Source organism: Electrophorus electricus, chromosome 6 (assembly GCF_041902795.1).
Source record: "Electrophorus electricus isolate QZ-2024a chromosome 6, ASM4190279v1, whole genome shotgun sequence".
NCBI classification, from domain to species: Eukaryota; Metazoa; Chordata; class Actinopteri; order Gymnotiformes; family Gymnotidae; genus Electrophorus; species Electrophorus electricus.
The window spans coordinates 17822169-17836358 of NC_137502.1; the positions used below are offsets into that span (position 1 = coordinate 17822169).

General features: G+C 43.1%; 2 protein-coding genes across 9 annotated transcripts; one reads left to right on the plus strand and one right to left on the minus strand.

The window, feature by feature from the left end:
- Positions 1-468: 468 nt before the first annotated feature.
- On the plus strand, positions 469-4952 carry esrrd (estrogen-related receptor delta). Of its 5 annotated transcripts, none has more exons than XM_081715894.1 (7): positions 469-727; positions 1117-1532; positions 2278-2394; positions 2664-2774; positions 2925-3086; positions 3312-3581; positions 4022-4390. In XM_081715894.1, exons 1-7 carry the CDS (start codon positions 669-671, stop codon positions 4123-4125), a joined length of 1239 nt encoding a protein of 412 aa, XP_081572020.1. In that variant the 5' UTR covers positions 469-668; the 3' UTR covers positions 4126-4390. The 5 variants fall into 5 exon arrangements, with proteins under 5 accessions (XP_081572020.1, XP_026870265.2, XP_026870264.2 ...); XM_027014464.3 differs by having other exon boundaries at positions 474-727; positions 4256-4952; XM_027014463.3 differs by having other exon boundaries at positions 485-727; positions 4250-4934.
- A 501-nt stretch (positions 4953-5453) lies between these two features.
- On the minus strand, positions 5454-13906 carry shkbp1 (SH3KBP1 binding protein 1). 4 transcript variants are annotated; one of them, XM_027014461.3, is made up of 18 exons: positions 13695-13906; positions 13062-13115; positions 12863-12908; positions 12695-12768; positions 12427-12485; positions 12131-12211; positions 11729-11896; positions 11428-11518; positions 10960-11150; positions 10438-10553; positions 10032-10119; positions 9783-9899; positions 9377-9547; positions 8790-8945; positions 8375-8471; positions 7721-7905; positions 7494-7620; positions 5454-7229 (listed from the first exon to the last, which is right to left on the minus strand). In XM_027014461.3, the coding sequence occupies exons 1-18, from the start codon at positions 13742-13744 to the stop codon at positions 6617-6619; spliced, it is 2484 nt and encodes an 827-aa protein (XP_026870262.2). In that variant the 5' UTR covers positions 13745-13906; the 3' UTR covers positions 5454-6616. The 4 variants fall into 4 exon arrangements, with proteins under 4 accessions (XP_026870262.2, XP_026870261.2, XP_026870260.2 ...); XM_027014460.3 differs by having other exon boundaries at positions 11428-11513; positions 11706-11896; XM_027014459.3 differs by having other exon boundaries at positions 11428-11896.
- Positions 13907-14190: the final 284 nt, after the last annotated feature.

The following is a 14190-nucleotide window of genomic DNA, read 5'->3' on the forward strand; positions in this document are numbered from 1 at the left end:
TATTCTTAGTGGATTCAACACACGTACTGGAAATGTATCTATTTACACATAATATACATGTTCAACTAAAATCTTAATGAGACTGTTAACATACAGCACGATACACAGGGAGACATTTATAGGAATGTAGCTACTTTAGAATGCCCCACGTCTACAGGACACAAAAATTGTTTTTAGAAAATCTAGGCTTTTTAAAATTCCTTTTTCGAAATACATATGGGCGGCTTGATGGATTTTTTTTATACATTCATTTAGTCAAAACTGGATGTAGAAATTTGATTAACTTTGCTAAAATATATATGGAATTGGGCTTTGTGTGCTGAGTATTTGACTTGTCGGGTAGCAGAGTCCATCAGCGAAGTTTTACCCACCTGTAACTGGATTATCGCGACAAACCCCGCCTCCGCCAACAGTTGTGGTTAAATAGCTGGTTTAATGTGCTAGATCTGGTTTAGTGTGCTAGAACTCAACTCCCGTTAGCTCTGTCTCTGTCTCTGTCTCTGTCTGTCTGTCTCTCTCTCTCTCTCTCTCTCTCTCTCTCTCTCTCTCTCTCTCTCTCTCTCTCTCTCACACACACACACACACACACACGCCTTCGTCTATCCACTCTTCCTCCTGTATTTTATGCTTTTCTTTGGTGTCTCATTCCTTTGGAGCAGTTTGGGAGCATGGAGCTGGAGGATTTTTGTTTAAATGACAACTTTCAATTCTTTAACCCGCAAAACAGGTGCGTTAACATCATTTGATATATAACATTAGTCATTAAATTAACTGCAAATAGTTCGTGTTTGTTAGCCTGCTTGTAAGAAATAATGTAATACGTAATTCTATGATGTCTGTTAGGCAATGCACACACACACACACACACACATATAAATTACAAAGTTACAAAGTTGTAAGGAATAATTATATATGTGTGTGTGTGTGTGTGTGTGTGTGTGTATATATATATATATATATATATATATATATATACACACACACACACACACACACACACACACACACACACACACACACACACACACATAAACATTACAAAGTTACAAAGTTATGATCACTTTGTTTTCGGCCAAAAATACTATATATTCGCATTCCGTTTGTTTTTCATAACAGTCTTATGGATGCTTCGTCTTCCAATGACCCCCCTTCACCACGTGAAATGGCATTAAGTCCTCACCTCGCTCTGGACAGCGCAGTCCCGCTCAGCCCGAGCAGTACCTCGGACAGCAGCGCATACAGCCTACTTTCTCACGGCCAATCACTTGAGGCGGACTCGCCTGTTTCCAGCAGTGGTAACGCAGTGAGGACTGCTACCTCTTCATTCAACCCTGCTCGCTACTGCTCTGACGATCACCGAGGCCTCCGCCTGTCGTCTCAGGCAGACTCCACGCTGAGTCACGACTATATCTCCACGCTTAACTCTGGACCTAAACGACTCTGTTTGGTGTGCGGGGATTTTGCGTCCGGCTATCATTATGGCGTTGCGTCTTGTGAAGCGTGCAAGGCCTTCTTCAAAAGAACCATTCAAGGTGAACGCAATCATGAGATGATTAGTACCGTATTCAAACTGTTCGAGCTACAACTGTCGTACCAGCTTGGTGCCTAGCTATGATTGATTTTCGTGTGAAGACTCAATATGCTGTTATAGCTAATCAATCAACTGCAGAAACAAGTGAGTCTTTTCCCCACTATCCCAGTGGCCTTCATTTAAATCTTTATTTTTTCATACATTTTAAACATTAATGAAACTTTAAACTTAGTTGCAGTTCTGTAGTTCTATTTGAAAAAAAAAAAAGACAGTGATTGGTGACTGGACCCACACAAATCTGAATTGACTGTTTTGCCATCTGGTTTGTTGGCAGTGCCATGCCTGTGGACTGATTGTACCTATTTAGGTTTAATATTGTGTGAGGATGTTTCAGTATATTGATGAAATGTTATAGGTGGAAAGAAGATGCATTAATCCCAGAGATTCTTTCCCCATGACCTTTTTTGAGTGATTAAATCCCTCCTACCATTAACCTAAATTTTTTTTTTTTAACAGATCAATACACAGACACTGTCTGGGTTTCTATGGATTTCTGTGTGAAAGCTCATCTTGTTCAGATGACAGCCATAACAATATCTTATCCAACTCTTCTGCACCATAAAATTGGGCATAAAACAATAATCCATAAACCTATTAAATACACTTACTTAAGATGTGATCAACCAAAATGCATATTTTCCACATAGGATGTTAATAGTTGATGTCTTTGTCTGGTGATATTTCAGGGAATATCGAATACAGCTGTCCAGTGGTGAATGAGTGTGAGATTACGAAGAGACGGAGGAAGGCGTGCCAGGCCTGTCGCTTTCAGAAGTGCCTGAGAGCAGGCATGATGCGTGAGGGTGAGCAGGACGTAGATGGCCACCAAACAGAATCCTCCCAGACTTCCTGCACTTTGCTTTCATTGTTCTTTGGATGCTGCAACAAGAATAAAATGTCTGCACTATTGGGGCCTTTTCCTGCTCTAAAAAATGAGGGGGAAAACACAACAAAAATCTTTTTGTTAGTATTTTTATGGATGTAAGTGTCCTTCAGGGCAGTGTTATTGCAAGGTTTCTGAACCTAATTTTGTAGTTAAGTACTGATAATGTGCATATGGTAATGTGTGCAGGTGTCCGTATGGATCGAGTGAGAGGAGGCAGGCAAAAATATAAAAGGAGAATGGATTCAAGCCTCTCTGTCTCGAGCAAAACACCCTATGCACATCCAGTTAAACCTGTTCGTAAGTAACCTCAAAAACTTTACTTCATGTCCATTAAATAACTTTTACTGTATCATTGTAAAGCTTTACTTGTTTAATCTAAGCAGCATGGAGGTTTTTGGTATATATGTGCTGTATTTTTAACAATCAAATATATGTGCACATTTACAGGAAACAAAATCATCTCTCAGCTTCTGATGTCAGAGTTGGCTCCTCTGCGAGCTTCTCCTGACCCCTCAACCCCCGACAGTGACCTCAAAACCCTCCTGACCTTGTGTGACCTCTTAAACAGGGAACTTTTGGTCATCATCAGCTGGGCCAAACACATACCAGGTACCCACTGCACAATGACTATGAAGATTCTATCAGATTTGTCCTTTGGTGTAACCACACTGTCCTTAATGTTTCTCGGTGCTTTCCTTAATAAGGGAAATTTCCCTTGCAAGTCAGTTTCCATATAACCAGATACTTCATAAATAAGACACTTTGTGCTGTAAAGCAGTGGTGGTTTGAAGATTTTTCGGGAACCCATCCTTAACTGATCACTCTGTTGGCTAGGGTTTGCCACGCTCCCGCTAGTGGACCAGATGGCACTGCTACAGACTGGCTGGATGGAGGCACTTCTGCTGTGTGTGGTGTGGCGGTCACAGGGTTCAGGTGAGAAGCTGCAGTTTGCGGAGAACCTGCAGCTGAACGAGGATCAGTGCAAGGCAGCAGGTCTACAGAAGCTCTACAGGCCACTGCACCACCTTACTACCAAGTACCAACAGCTGAACCTCAGCCTGGAGGAGGCAGTCATGATGAAAGCCATGGCTCTCGCCAACTCAGGTAGTCCAGTAATAGAATACTTAACATATTAACAACTCAGTGCTCATTAAGACAAAAGCAATGTGGTTAATGTTCGGTTGAGGGCTAGGATTTGGGGCTAGGAGTTGGTGTAGAATCTACCTATAAGACTTTGGTTAGGGTTAAGAGCTCCACATTGCAAAAGGCTTAAGCCTTAAGATTACCCCCATAACATTAGTTCATGTATTTATGCTTAAAAGAAGCCTGCTGTATTTGTTTTATTGTTTTTTGTTTTGTTTGTTAGTGAATCATCCCAACTAATTTCCAATAGTCTGTGAGTCACTGAGCAAGAAGCAATCAATAGCAGGACAGTGAGGAGCAGTTACTGTACACAGCCCAGATCAATACATCAATCCAATCATCCATGCCAGTGCTCTAAAGCAGGACTTCTAAACTCATTAGCCTCGTTTCTGCTCCTGCAGGCTGCCTAACAGAGAGACAGCAGAGGCTACAGCAACAATACTGCTTATACTCCTGGGGTAAAAAAGGGCCCAAGGGTCTTCTGTGTCAACTGAAAAGATGTTAATTACAGATATCCTTGTTCGGTCCATTGGGCAGACAGTGTTTTAGCACCTGAGCAGACACTCATCCGGACAGCCGGAGGCCCGGTTCGACCTTGGCTAGCTGTTTCACTGTGCATATTCTGGCAGATGCAGAGAGTGTGGAGAGTGGTGATGCAGTGCTGCGCTTCCAGGACAGCCTCCACGAAGCACTGCAGGACTACGAGAGCAGCCAGCATCTGGACGAGCCGCACCGCGCCGGGAGGCTCCTGTTGACCCTGCCCCTGCTCAGACAGACTGCACAGAGGGCCGTGCACTGTTTCTGCCACCTGCACGTGGAGAGGCATGTGCCCATGCACAAGCTCTTTCTGGAGATGCTAGATGCCACAATATAGAAGCTCAGCAGAATGAGGGAGAGGGCAACAGTGCTATGGCAGACACTGAGGAAGCCAGAGGCACTGAAGGGGATTAGAAGATTGCAGGCCTACTGAAACGATCAGAGAGACGTCATCCACGAACATGGACAATCAAACATGTACTGTATGAAAAGGTGCAACTGATATGATTTTGTAAATTATACTAGTGTAGCTGTTTCATAGACAACATTCAGTCTGTCTCTGAAATGTAATGTTTTATTTTGATCAGTGTATTTTTTTCTTGGAAGAATTGTTCCTAATGAGGAGCTGTAGTATAATACAAAGACATGCCACTACCAGCTCTGCTATTTATTGACCTATTTATTAAATATGCTACCCAAGTTTAGTTATTTATATTCAAATAAACTATTTTTGGAATTTTTTCTTGCTGTTTTGTGAATCTTAAATTTACCACTTATTTAATAAAGCTTTAAAAAGTTATTTTAAATATATGAAAAGGGAAATGATTACCATAAACAGCATTTTCGAATGTTGATACATTTATAAAATTATTGTATAGTATATATTATTAGTATTATAGCGTATAAAGTATATAACTTGCAAAAAAAAAAAAAAAAAAATGTAAAAAAGTATATCCAGTGGAAGAAAAGTGAACACATTGCCACATTGATTTCTTTTGCATTTACATTAATTAATAAAAAAAACCCAAACATAGTTGATACATATTACAAATTATTCAGGACATGAAAGTTAATGATTGGTTACAAATTGCATACAATTAAAGTATTTTCTTGGTGAAATTGTTTTTTGTGAAATACAATACCTGCATTTCAATGATAAATCCCTGTGACTACAGGTTATTAAAAGCACTCATAACATCAGCAAATACATGGCTGTAAACAGTAAGAATACATTACTCCCAAACACCTCTTCATGAACAAATGATGATTAATCTCCAAACAAATACTGTTTCATGCTTATGCTAAAGCTGAAAAAAAAAAAAAAAAAAGAACTGGTGTAACTGGCGAGCTATATTTACCACTGCAACAACTGTTGTCAATCAACAAGAAAGTTTCAAATCACAACAGTGCTAGAACACAACCCACACAAAAACGTTCAGGTCATACACAGTACACCACATTCTGTGCCAATGAGCACTGCCAAGTCTATCCCAGCATTTTCTTACTGAGTTTTAGTCAGTGCTGCAAAAACACAGAAAACACACAGAATGATGCAAAAACAGAAAAAACACACAAAGATCTTCCTTCTGAGGATTGGCTCTCCACATGCCATGCAGGTGACTAACATTCTGGAAGGTGGGGAGGGGTGTTTAGTGTTCACTTCAGCGACTGTTCTGTGTAACAATACCGACCAACGGATTACACAAGGCATGTTAAACATTGAGCCGTGTGCATGTGTCTTCTACACAAGCACATGGGGGAAGTCAGAGGCACTGAGCAACAGTCAGATCCACACTAACCACATTTGCTAGGAGAGGTGGATGAAACAGTAGTTAAGCACATTTCTCATTCCGCTCTTTCACACCTTCCTCTTTCCTCTTCCTCTTTCTCACCTTGACATTTCAGGTGTTAACCTTTCACTGCTGTATATGCCCATGGGCACTGAGACAGTGTGGATTACATCTAGCAATGTCTTTTATGCACAGTAATGGGTTGCAAGTCTTAATGCACAGTAATGTCTGCCTATGTTGACAGTGTAGACAGTGTTTACTAAGAAACAAAGTTCTTAAAATTGAAGAAACATCAGTTATTACAATTGCACTATATTGCAAAAATATGCTGAACTGTGTTTCATCATCATAGATTCAAATCCTGAGACACATGGAATGTCATTTGGTGGCTCTTGCTCATGCACCAAACGGGGCAACATTTCAAACACTGTCACAGGAACACATAATATACAGCAAGGAGTCCTCTAAGAGATTAATGTTCTTGAGCCCTGGAAGACATTCTTTAAAGCCAAATGTTTATGAAAAAAGGAAAGAAAATCGTTATGCATTCGCAGAAAGGCATTTAACCAGTGATGACATCTTTTAATTTCTACTTATTCTCTGTAGAAACAAATGTGAATAAGCATTACAGTGCTCAGTCAAACCATGCTGTGTTTCCACAACAGCCTTTCAGAAGCTAGTCTCATTCATATGAGGTTTAGGGCTGGTGGGCGGTGGGGAGGCAGGGCTCTCGTGTACGGGACCTGCCTCTGAGGAAGGGGCTTCACTTACTGGTGATGCCGGGACTCGTAGTGGAGCCACTGGCATCTGAGCTCGAGTAGGGCTCACCACCGAGGTGGCGGGGCTGGGCACCGTGTGCGCGGCTCTTTTGGATGAAGCCGCCGATGAAGACGCTGGTGGGGAGCAGAAGGAAGGGTGTGTCCTGAGAGCCAGGCGAGCTTCCAGCTCACTGCACCCTGCCACGCTCCTCCTGCCCACGTCTGCTCCTGCCACGTCAGAGCTCTTGGCTCTCTCCTGACAGCGCTCCACAAAGCTGCCCCTGCGCAAGGCACCCAGGCTTTCGCGCTCCCGCTCCAGAGGAAGTCTGCTAGGGTGCGGGCTCCCGCCACCGCTGGCGCTGCTGGCCAGGGAGCACTGGCTCATGCCCAGGTGGCCAGTCAGGTCACGCGGCTTGCTGAAGGGGTGCAGAGGGGCATGGCGGGGCAGACTTCCTGTGTGCGGGAGTCCAGGCCGAGTGGTGGACATACCAATGCGACTGCTCTCACTCAGGTGAGACTGGAGACTACAGTCAGAGAAAGACAAAGACAGAAAGCACGATAGAAAGAGAAAATTAAGAACGAACCAAAAAGGTGGAAAGAGAAAAAGTAACAAAAGGAAGAAAAGACCAAGAAACAAGGAAAGAAAGAAAAACAAAAGGTAGTAAGAAAATTAGAAAAAAAAAGGTTGTCAACGTCCTCAATGTCTTCAGACAACACCTCATAACAGAAATAAAGTGCAACAGGCAACATTTGCAGTAACATGCATGACAAATGGAGAGAGTATGTACCTGCAGATCGAATTGCGGGAGACGTGTGTGAGAGATGCAGCAGGACTCATGTCTGGAGTCCGAGTAAGTGCCAAGTCACACTGGTCCAACAACTCCAACAGCTCCTCTTCAGTGGGGCCTCCTAGAGCTTTCAAACACAACCACCACCACACACACGTATTTGTCCAACAAGACCTATGGCTGTGCATCACCATATTCTCAAAATACCTGCAGTTTTCCTGCCTCACCCTTAATATCCACTTTCCCTGCGATCTCCATCGCTGTAGTGAGATCCCACATCTGGATGCTGCCATTGCTATGGCCACTGAAGAGGTAGCGGCGTGGCCGTGAACCGATGCGGCTCGACCCCTCACACTCGTGCACCACGAATGCTGTGATGGAGGTGCCGTCCACTGAGCGCAACTCGCACACCCTGCCAGGTTGACACGAGATCAGCTCAACCTCTATGCAAGAACGCTCTTAATACTGAGAACCTCCTGGAGTAAATATGCCAATCTAGTCTAACTCTCAAATGTGCTTAGGGTTAAGTTAAATCTAATTTGAAAAAAAGCCCAAGCTAATGATGAAAAGGTGTGAGCAGCACATTTGCTCTCCTGTTGTCAATGATGTTAAATGATCAGCCATGATGACTAAAATTCAGTCTGCATTAGTCTATGAGTAGGCAGTGGAGAGAGGTGTGGTTTCACTAAAATGTTCACCCTTTGCTGAGATAGGTTGTTAGAGACACCTGCCAGCACTGAATAATGGAAAATCTGGATCTGCATGTGGGCTTCTGTGAAGCTGCTCTATGACATTGTAAAAACATAAAAAAGAATCTAAATTTATAATGAACTGAAGACTGAAAGGAAAGCAGGTGAATGCATCCGCCAGGTGAATCTCACCTCTTGCCATTGGAGGACAGCCTGACGTAAAGTTTATCAGTGTCTGGAACCACACGCTGGATAAAAACCTGCTGCTCATCCCTCTCTCCGTAAGGACCTGAAAGAGACCCGTCAAAATGCCACATCACAGGTGTGCAGCAGTACGCCCACAGGTTTCAACATCACCAATCCACACCGGACTGGAGTACAGTTTAAGAGCTGCGATTATAAGAACCTTTCCAACAGAAACTCTACATTTTTAGTTAAGTCAAGAACATTTACATTTACGGCAAGAAAGTGTGAAGAATGTGAAATTGGCTTTAAAATTCAACTGAACAAGCATACACTGCAGTCCTCCTGGTCTTAAAATGCAACATCGAAGGGTTGTGGGTAGTGGGGGTGGGGGGGGTCTATGCACAGCTACTGCGACGCTCACCAATCTCAGTGCCTGCAGCACAGCCCCCATGTCCATCGATATCATCCAGTGAGAGGATCTTGAAGGAGGTGAGCGGGGTGGAGCCGGGCTGGGTGGAGATCATCCCTCGGAAGCGTGTCACGGTCCAGGTGCGCACGTGGTTGTTGTCTGCACACACTGCGCACCCAAAATAGGGCAATTCAATGAACCGTCCCACGCCAACTACGGGCCCGTGTTTTATCAACAAATAACATGCTGCTGTTAAAATGAGTGTAGCAGATTTGATGACAAGATATACATTCAGAGTTTCCGATGAGAGTGCAAGCTTCCAAAACACATGGAGGTGTGCAGTGTGAGCTATAAGATAGAGGTGTGTGAAGAGTGAATGGGGCATTGTACTCATACACGTGTGTGTGTGTGTGTGTGTGTGTGCGTGCGTGTGTGTTTTTATGAATGAGTGAGAGAAATGTGAGTGAGTGAGAGAGAATGCATGTGAGTGTGTGTGTACACGAATAACTGTGTGCGTGCAAACGAGTGAATATGCGAATGAGTGAGAGTGGGTGTACGTGCCCATGTATGTGTGAGTGACTGTGTGAGAGTCCCTGTACCAGAGATGAGGTGTTTCTCAGACAACATGATCTTGGTCACAGGGCTGCGGTGGACAGAGAAGGTCTGGAAGAGCTGTGGTCCGGATCCCACCGTCTCCGGGTGCTGCACAATCACACGCACTGTCCCTGAGCTGGTGCCGTATGCTATTTCAATCCAGTTCCCGCTGTCACCTGGCACACAAGTCCGGAAACACAAAGACAGAATTTACATTTACACACTGTTAACAATTCATACTGTCATAAATGATCCACAAGTTAGCAGGAACTTTGTGTGTGCTTAAGCTGTTATGGGTGTGCTGCCAAATCTACTGGCAAGTGTGCATGACGCATTAGTGCTGTTACAGTACTAGTGTGTGTGAAATGGCAATGGGAAGTTGCTGTGTGTCCACCGAGGCTGGAGTCTCACTTGTTTTGGGTGTGAGGTAAACACTAAGGGCTGTGATGGCATCCTCACTGGGGTCTCGGTACAACTCAGTCACCAAGAGGTCATTATCCTTCATCCGTAAAGGAAACTTTTGCACATCTGAATGTACACAAATATGCATACACACAAACACACAAACGCACACATCAGCATGGTAAAGGCCACTTTTTGATTCCAAACCACACTTTATGGTCATAGATTAGGCGTTGCTGTAGATGGTTAATTACTGACCTATGTAGTAAATAGAGCCGTTATTACAGCCAAGAATAAGGAAGGATCCAGCTGTGTCATAACTGTTGATGGGGACCACATCCTGATTCTGCAGAGAAATGGAGCAAGAAAAGGTGTTTCACACCTCAGAGAAATAAATATGATTGAATAATTGAGTTTTTTTAATTCAACTATAGGTGTTATGAAAGTTTTGCTGTAGGTATGCTCATTTCATGAAATAAGTTAAAAAGGTAGTGGACACAACAGGAGATCTGATTTGCTCCACACTTTCATGTCAACCAAGTAAATGCAATTATATTTCTTTTACACTGAATGAGTGTATCACTAAAAACTTGTGACTGGGCCTTTAAGCAAGCACTGTGCACTCTCCGTCTGTGCCTGCTGAAGACACACAGAGTTCAATGACCTGCCAGTGTTTGGTCACAGCGTTCCACACTCCCACTTTCCCGGTGTGACTGGTGGCTATGAGCTGATTCCCCACAAAGAACAGCGCCTCCACTGGCACGTTGAGGCTGAACACACCTGCAGCATGTACACATACACCCCCAACACACAGACACACCCCCAAACAATATAGGAGAGACTTAGACTAAGCGATAAGGTTGTAAACTTGCCTTAAAAGCTTGTCCAGTTACACTGTCTAAAATAGAGTGGACCAGTGTATCCAGTAATAGAGCAGTGAGTGATCTAAAGGAAAACACTCATGATAAAATGAAGGGCTGTGCCACTTGTTTGAATTTCTTACCTGTCCTAGCTTTTTACATAATCATTAATGATTAAGACATCATATCTAATATGTAAGAAACATCAGAATTTTAGAATATATAAACACTTTCGCCATGTAAGTATTTGTAACGACCCACATGAAAGTTACAAGAAATTCACAATAACCAAGACAGCTCATGGTTAAAGACGGGCAGGACCTTACCAATCTCGTTGCCATTGCCGTCTGGGCAAATAGCCCACAATATAATTTCTGTGCCTGATGCCACAGCCACCATCTTGTCATTGTCCCCCAGCGAGCCACCCATGACCTTGGCATTGAGTGCCACCCTATCAATAAGCCAGTCCAGCCGCGGGCTGGTGAAAACCTGCTGCCAGCCTGTTGACTCCTTCACCCTGAAACACAGGAGGAGCAGGTAGGTACTAAATACAGGGCTGTTTCAGCCACATCCAAACTGCCCATTTTTCTCCCTTCTGTCTTTTAGCATCCACATTAATGATTGCTGATGGAAGACCTGCCATGGACTTCAAATGGTTGCCTGTGAACAGCTAAATCCTCCCCTGCATGAAGCCATCCATGCAGAGTAGTGAGAAGGGCTGTGCTCAGACACTCTACTGAAGTAGTCTAAAAGTAGCCTGTTAGAAGCTTGTACATTAGAAAAAAGATGCTGACCTGTAACAGACCACAAACTGTGCATAGGCCACAGCAATCCAGTTGTGATGTCCGCATATGATCCGCACCATCCCAGGATCGGAGCCCTGCCCTGAAAACACAGTGAGCACTGAGGAGCAGCCAGACTGAGGGCACAACGAGCAGCAGTCAGAAATACTAAGGAATGCACTGGAAATAGTGCTGGGCAGTATATTATTGGTTTCGCAGCATGACTTCGCAATACTGATACTGCCAAAAGGTGTATGATGTAAATGCAAGAGAAAAGAGTACAACAGAACCTTTGGGTTAGATGAGGTGATACCTGGCACTCTCTCCTCTGGAACAGCCTTAGCGAGAATGCCGGAGGTGCCCAAGTTTGGTGGCATGGTGTTACTGCGTCTCACAGGAGCCCGCTCCAGCATGCCACCACGTCCACCCATGAACTGTGGCCCCGCCACACTATGTCTGTTCCTGCGCTTTACTGGGTATACTGGTGCACACATACAGACAGGAAGACAGGAGTACACACACACACACACACACAGCATGAAGGTCATCTGTTAAAAAAAAAAAACACAATGGTGTCCTGCCCAAAACTGTTTTGTGCAGCTGCACACATACAAACAGTGCATGTCACTCATTGGGAAGGCCGAGCAAGCAATGGCTCAGTTCTCTCTGCTCCAGCATGGTGCGGTAACTGTGTGTGCAGGCTCGCATTGCTCACCTGGAGGGGGCAGGTAACCGTTGAACAGGACCGTGCCACATGAGGAGCGATCGAGCTCATCACACAGCTGCAGCTTGCGCACTGACAAGAAAGCATTAACACACTCACTCAGCAATGAACCATATGCTCTCGGGAGCTCCTGGAGCAGTGCACTAATGTGAATACCACAAAGACCATTGCAATCACTGAAACTAACGCATAAATGTGCTAGAAAACAAGTAAAAACTAATTATGTGTTGTGAACTGCCTGTGAGCTCTGACTGCAGCATGGTATAGGCATTTCTGGCTGATCTTACCTAATGGTGTGATCCCATAGAACTCAGCCTCATGCATCAATAAATGTACATCAACAGACCTAAACAGATATAGGCATAGGTATTATAAGCGTTTCGAGAATATAACGGACCAAATCACTAGTGCAAGGAGACTGATCAGCAGGTATCCATTAAAACAATCCGACAAGGTGGAGTCATGTGCACTAAATTTGGTCTAGTTATGAAAAGCAGCACTACTGCCAACAGGCTCTAAATGTAATAAAAACCGAGTATGAATGTCAGGTGTCACCTGGGGTGCAGTTCTTTAGTTCGCAGGAAGTTCAGAATGGGGGCAAACAGAGAAGGATCTCGATCTATGAAAATCTAAGAGCAAAAAATATTATAGGAAAATGACAGACTTAAAAATAACATGAAAACAAATATAGCAATGGTGCTCATTAGGGAGGGCAAATCTTACCGCTCCTGTTTCATCTTTTAATGTGGATATTCTCCCACTCAAAAGGCTAGGCAAAGAAAATGAAAATTACTATTCTGCACATGTGGGTACTCCATCTCTGCTACTGTGTCTAATAAAATGCTTGTATTGAATAGATTAATCCTCACAGGATCAAGGGATCACATCTTGATCTATCTTTAATGATTTAAAACCAACCAACCTTGAGAAAAAGGAGTCTGGGACCCATGTCAAAGTCTGCTTGGAGGTACTGAACCTGAAATAAGTTACAGTAGTTTACTAGGTTTTAAGGCCAGGATTTTACGTTAAATATTATTGTTGCTTGAAACAAGTAAACTGTTGTGCGAGAGAAAAACGAGATAAATATTGGTGCTGATATGACTGCTGTGCAAATTTACTTTGTGAATCATTGACATAAATCAAAAGTTCAGCTTTCTGCTGTAGTATAGTGTAACTAACCAGATAGCAAGCTAACTAGCTAACTCGGTAAGAAGGCAAAACCTAATTAATTGGGTATCTACTCGGTACAGCCCGAAAATATAACTAGCTAGCTAAAGATACTACTTTTATCGCAGTTAACCAGCTAGCTAGCCAGCAAACGTTAGCGTCGCCTGTCCCGTGTACGTGCGAAGAACGATTACCGCAATTTAAATTCTTCACATAAACTTCAGGTTTAAGGATATAATAAGAAGAAATCACAACATGTATTATACAGAAATTATGCAGTAATACAGAAGAGCAAGGAAGCTAGTTAACACCAGGTTAGGTAGCTTCCTGATAACACCTCTGAAAAAACAGTCACAAATTGTATCTAGGTTAGCTAGGCTTGACTTGCCTCTTCCCTCCGACGTTTAAATGAATAATATCTCCAGCAACTCTCGCCATGACAGTTCAGATCGTTCAGACAAAATACATATTTAATCACTTATCTAAATCAGAGTTTTCTACCTAATAAGGTGGTTAATGGTTTACCTAAATATGCATAGCTAGCTAGCTAGCTAATAGAAAACACTTCCATAGCTCAAAATAGCGATTCACTTCCGGTTTTAGTTAAGACTTCCGCAGAAAAAAACAGTTGCCAGATTGTCCAATACCGACACCTTGTGTTCATTAATTGAAACAAATTATTAATCAGGTTAATCTTGTCAGTTGCTGAAGCAGACTGTTTATGGTTCGCATTTCGTATTTGCATTTCATATTTTCCTTTTTCTGGGCTACGAATAAAACACATAGGTCTACTAGGTAATCGTGAACATAGTTCATATTTACTGTCATTGAAAATCAATATAAAATTTAGATATAAATGAGTAAGAATATTATATGTACTTTGG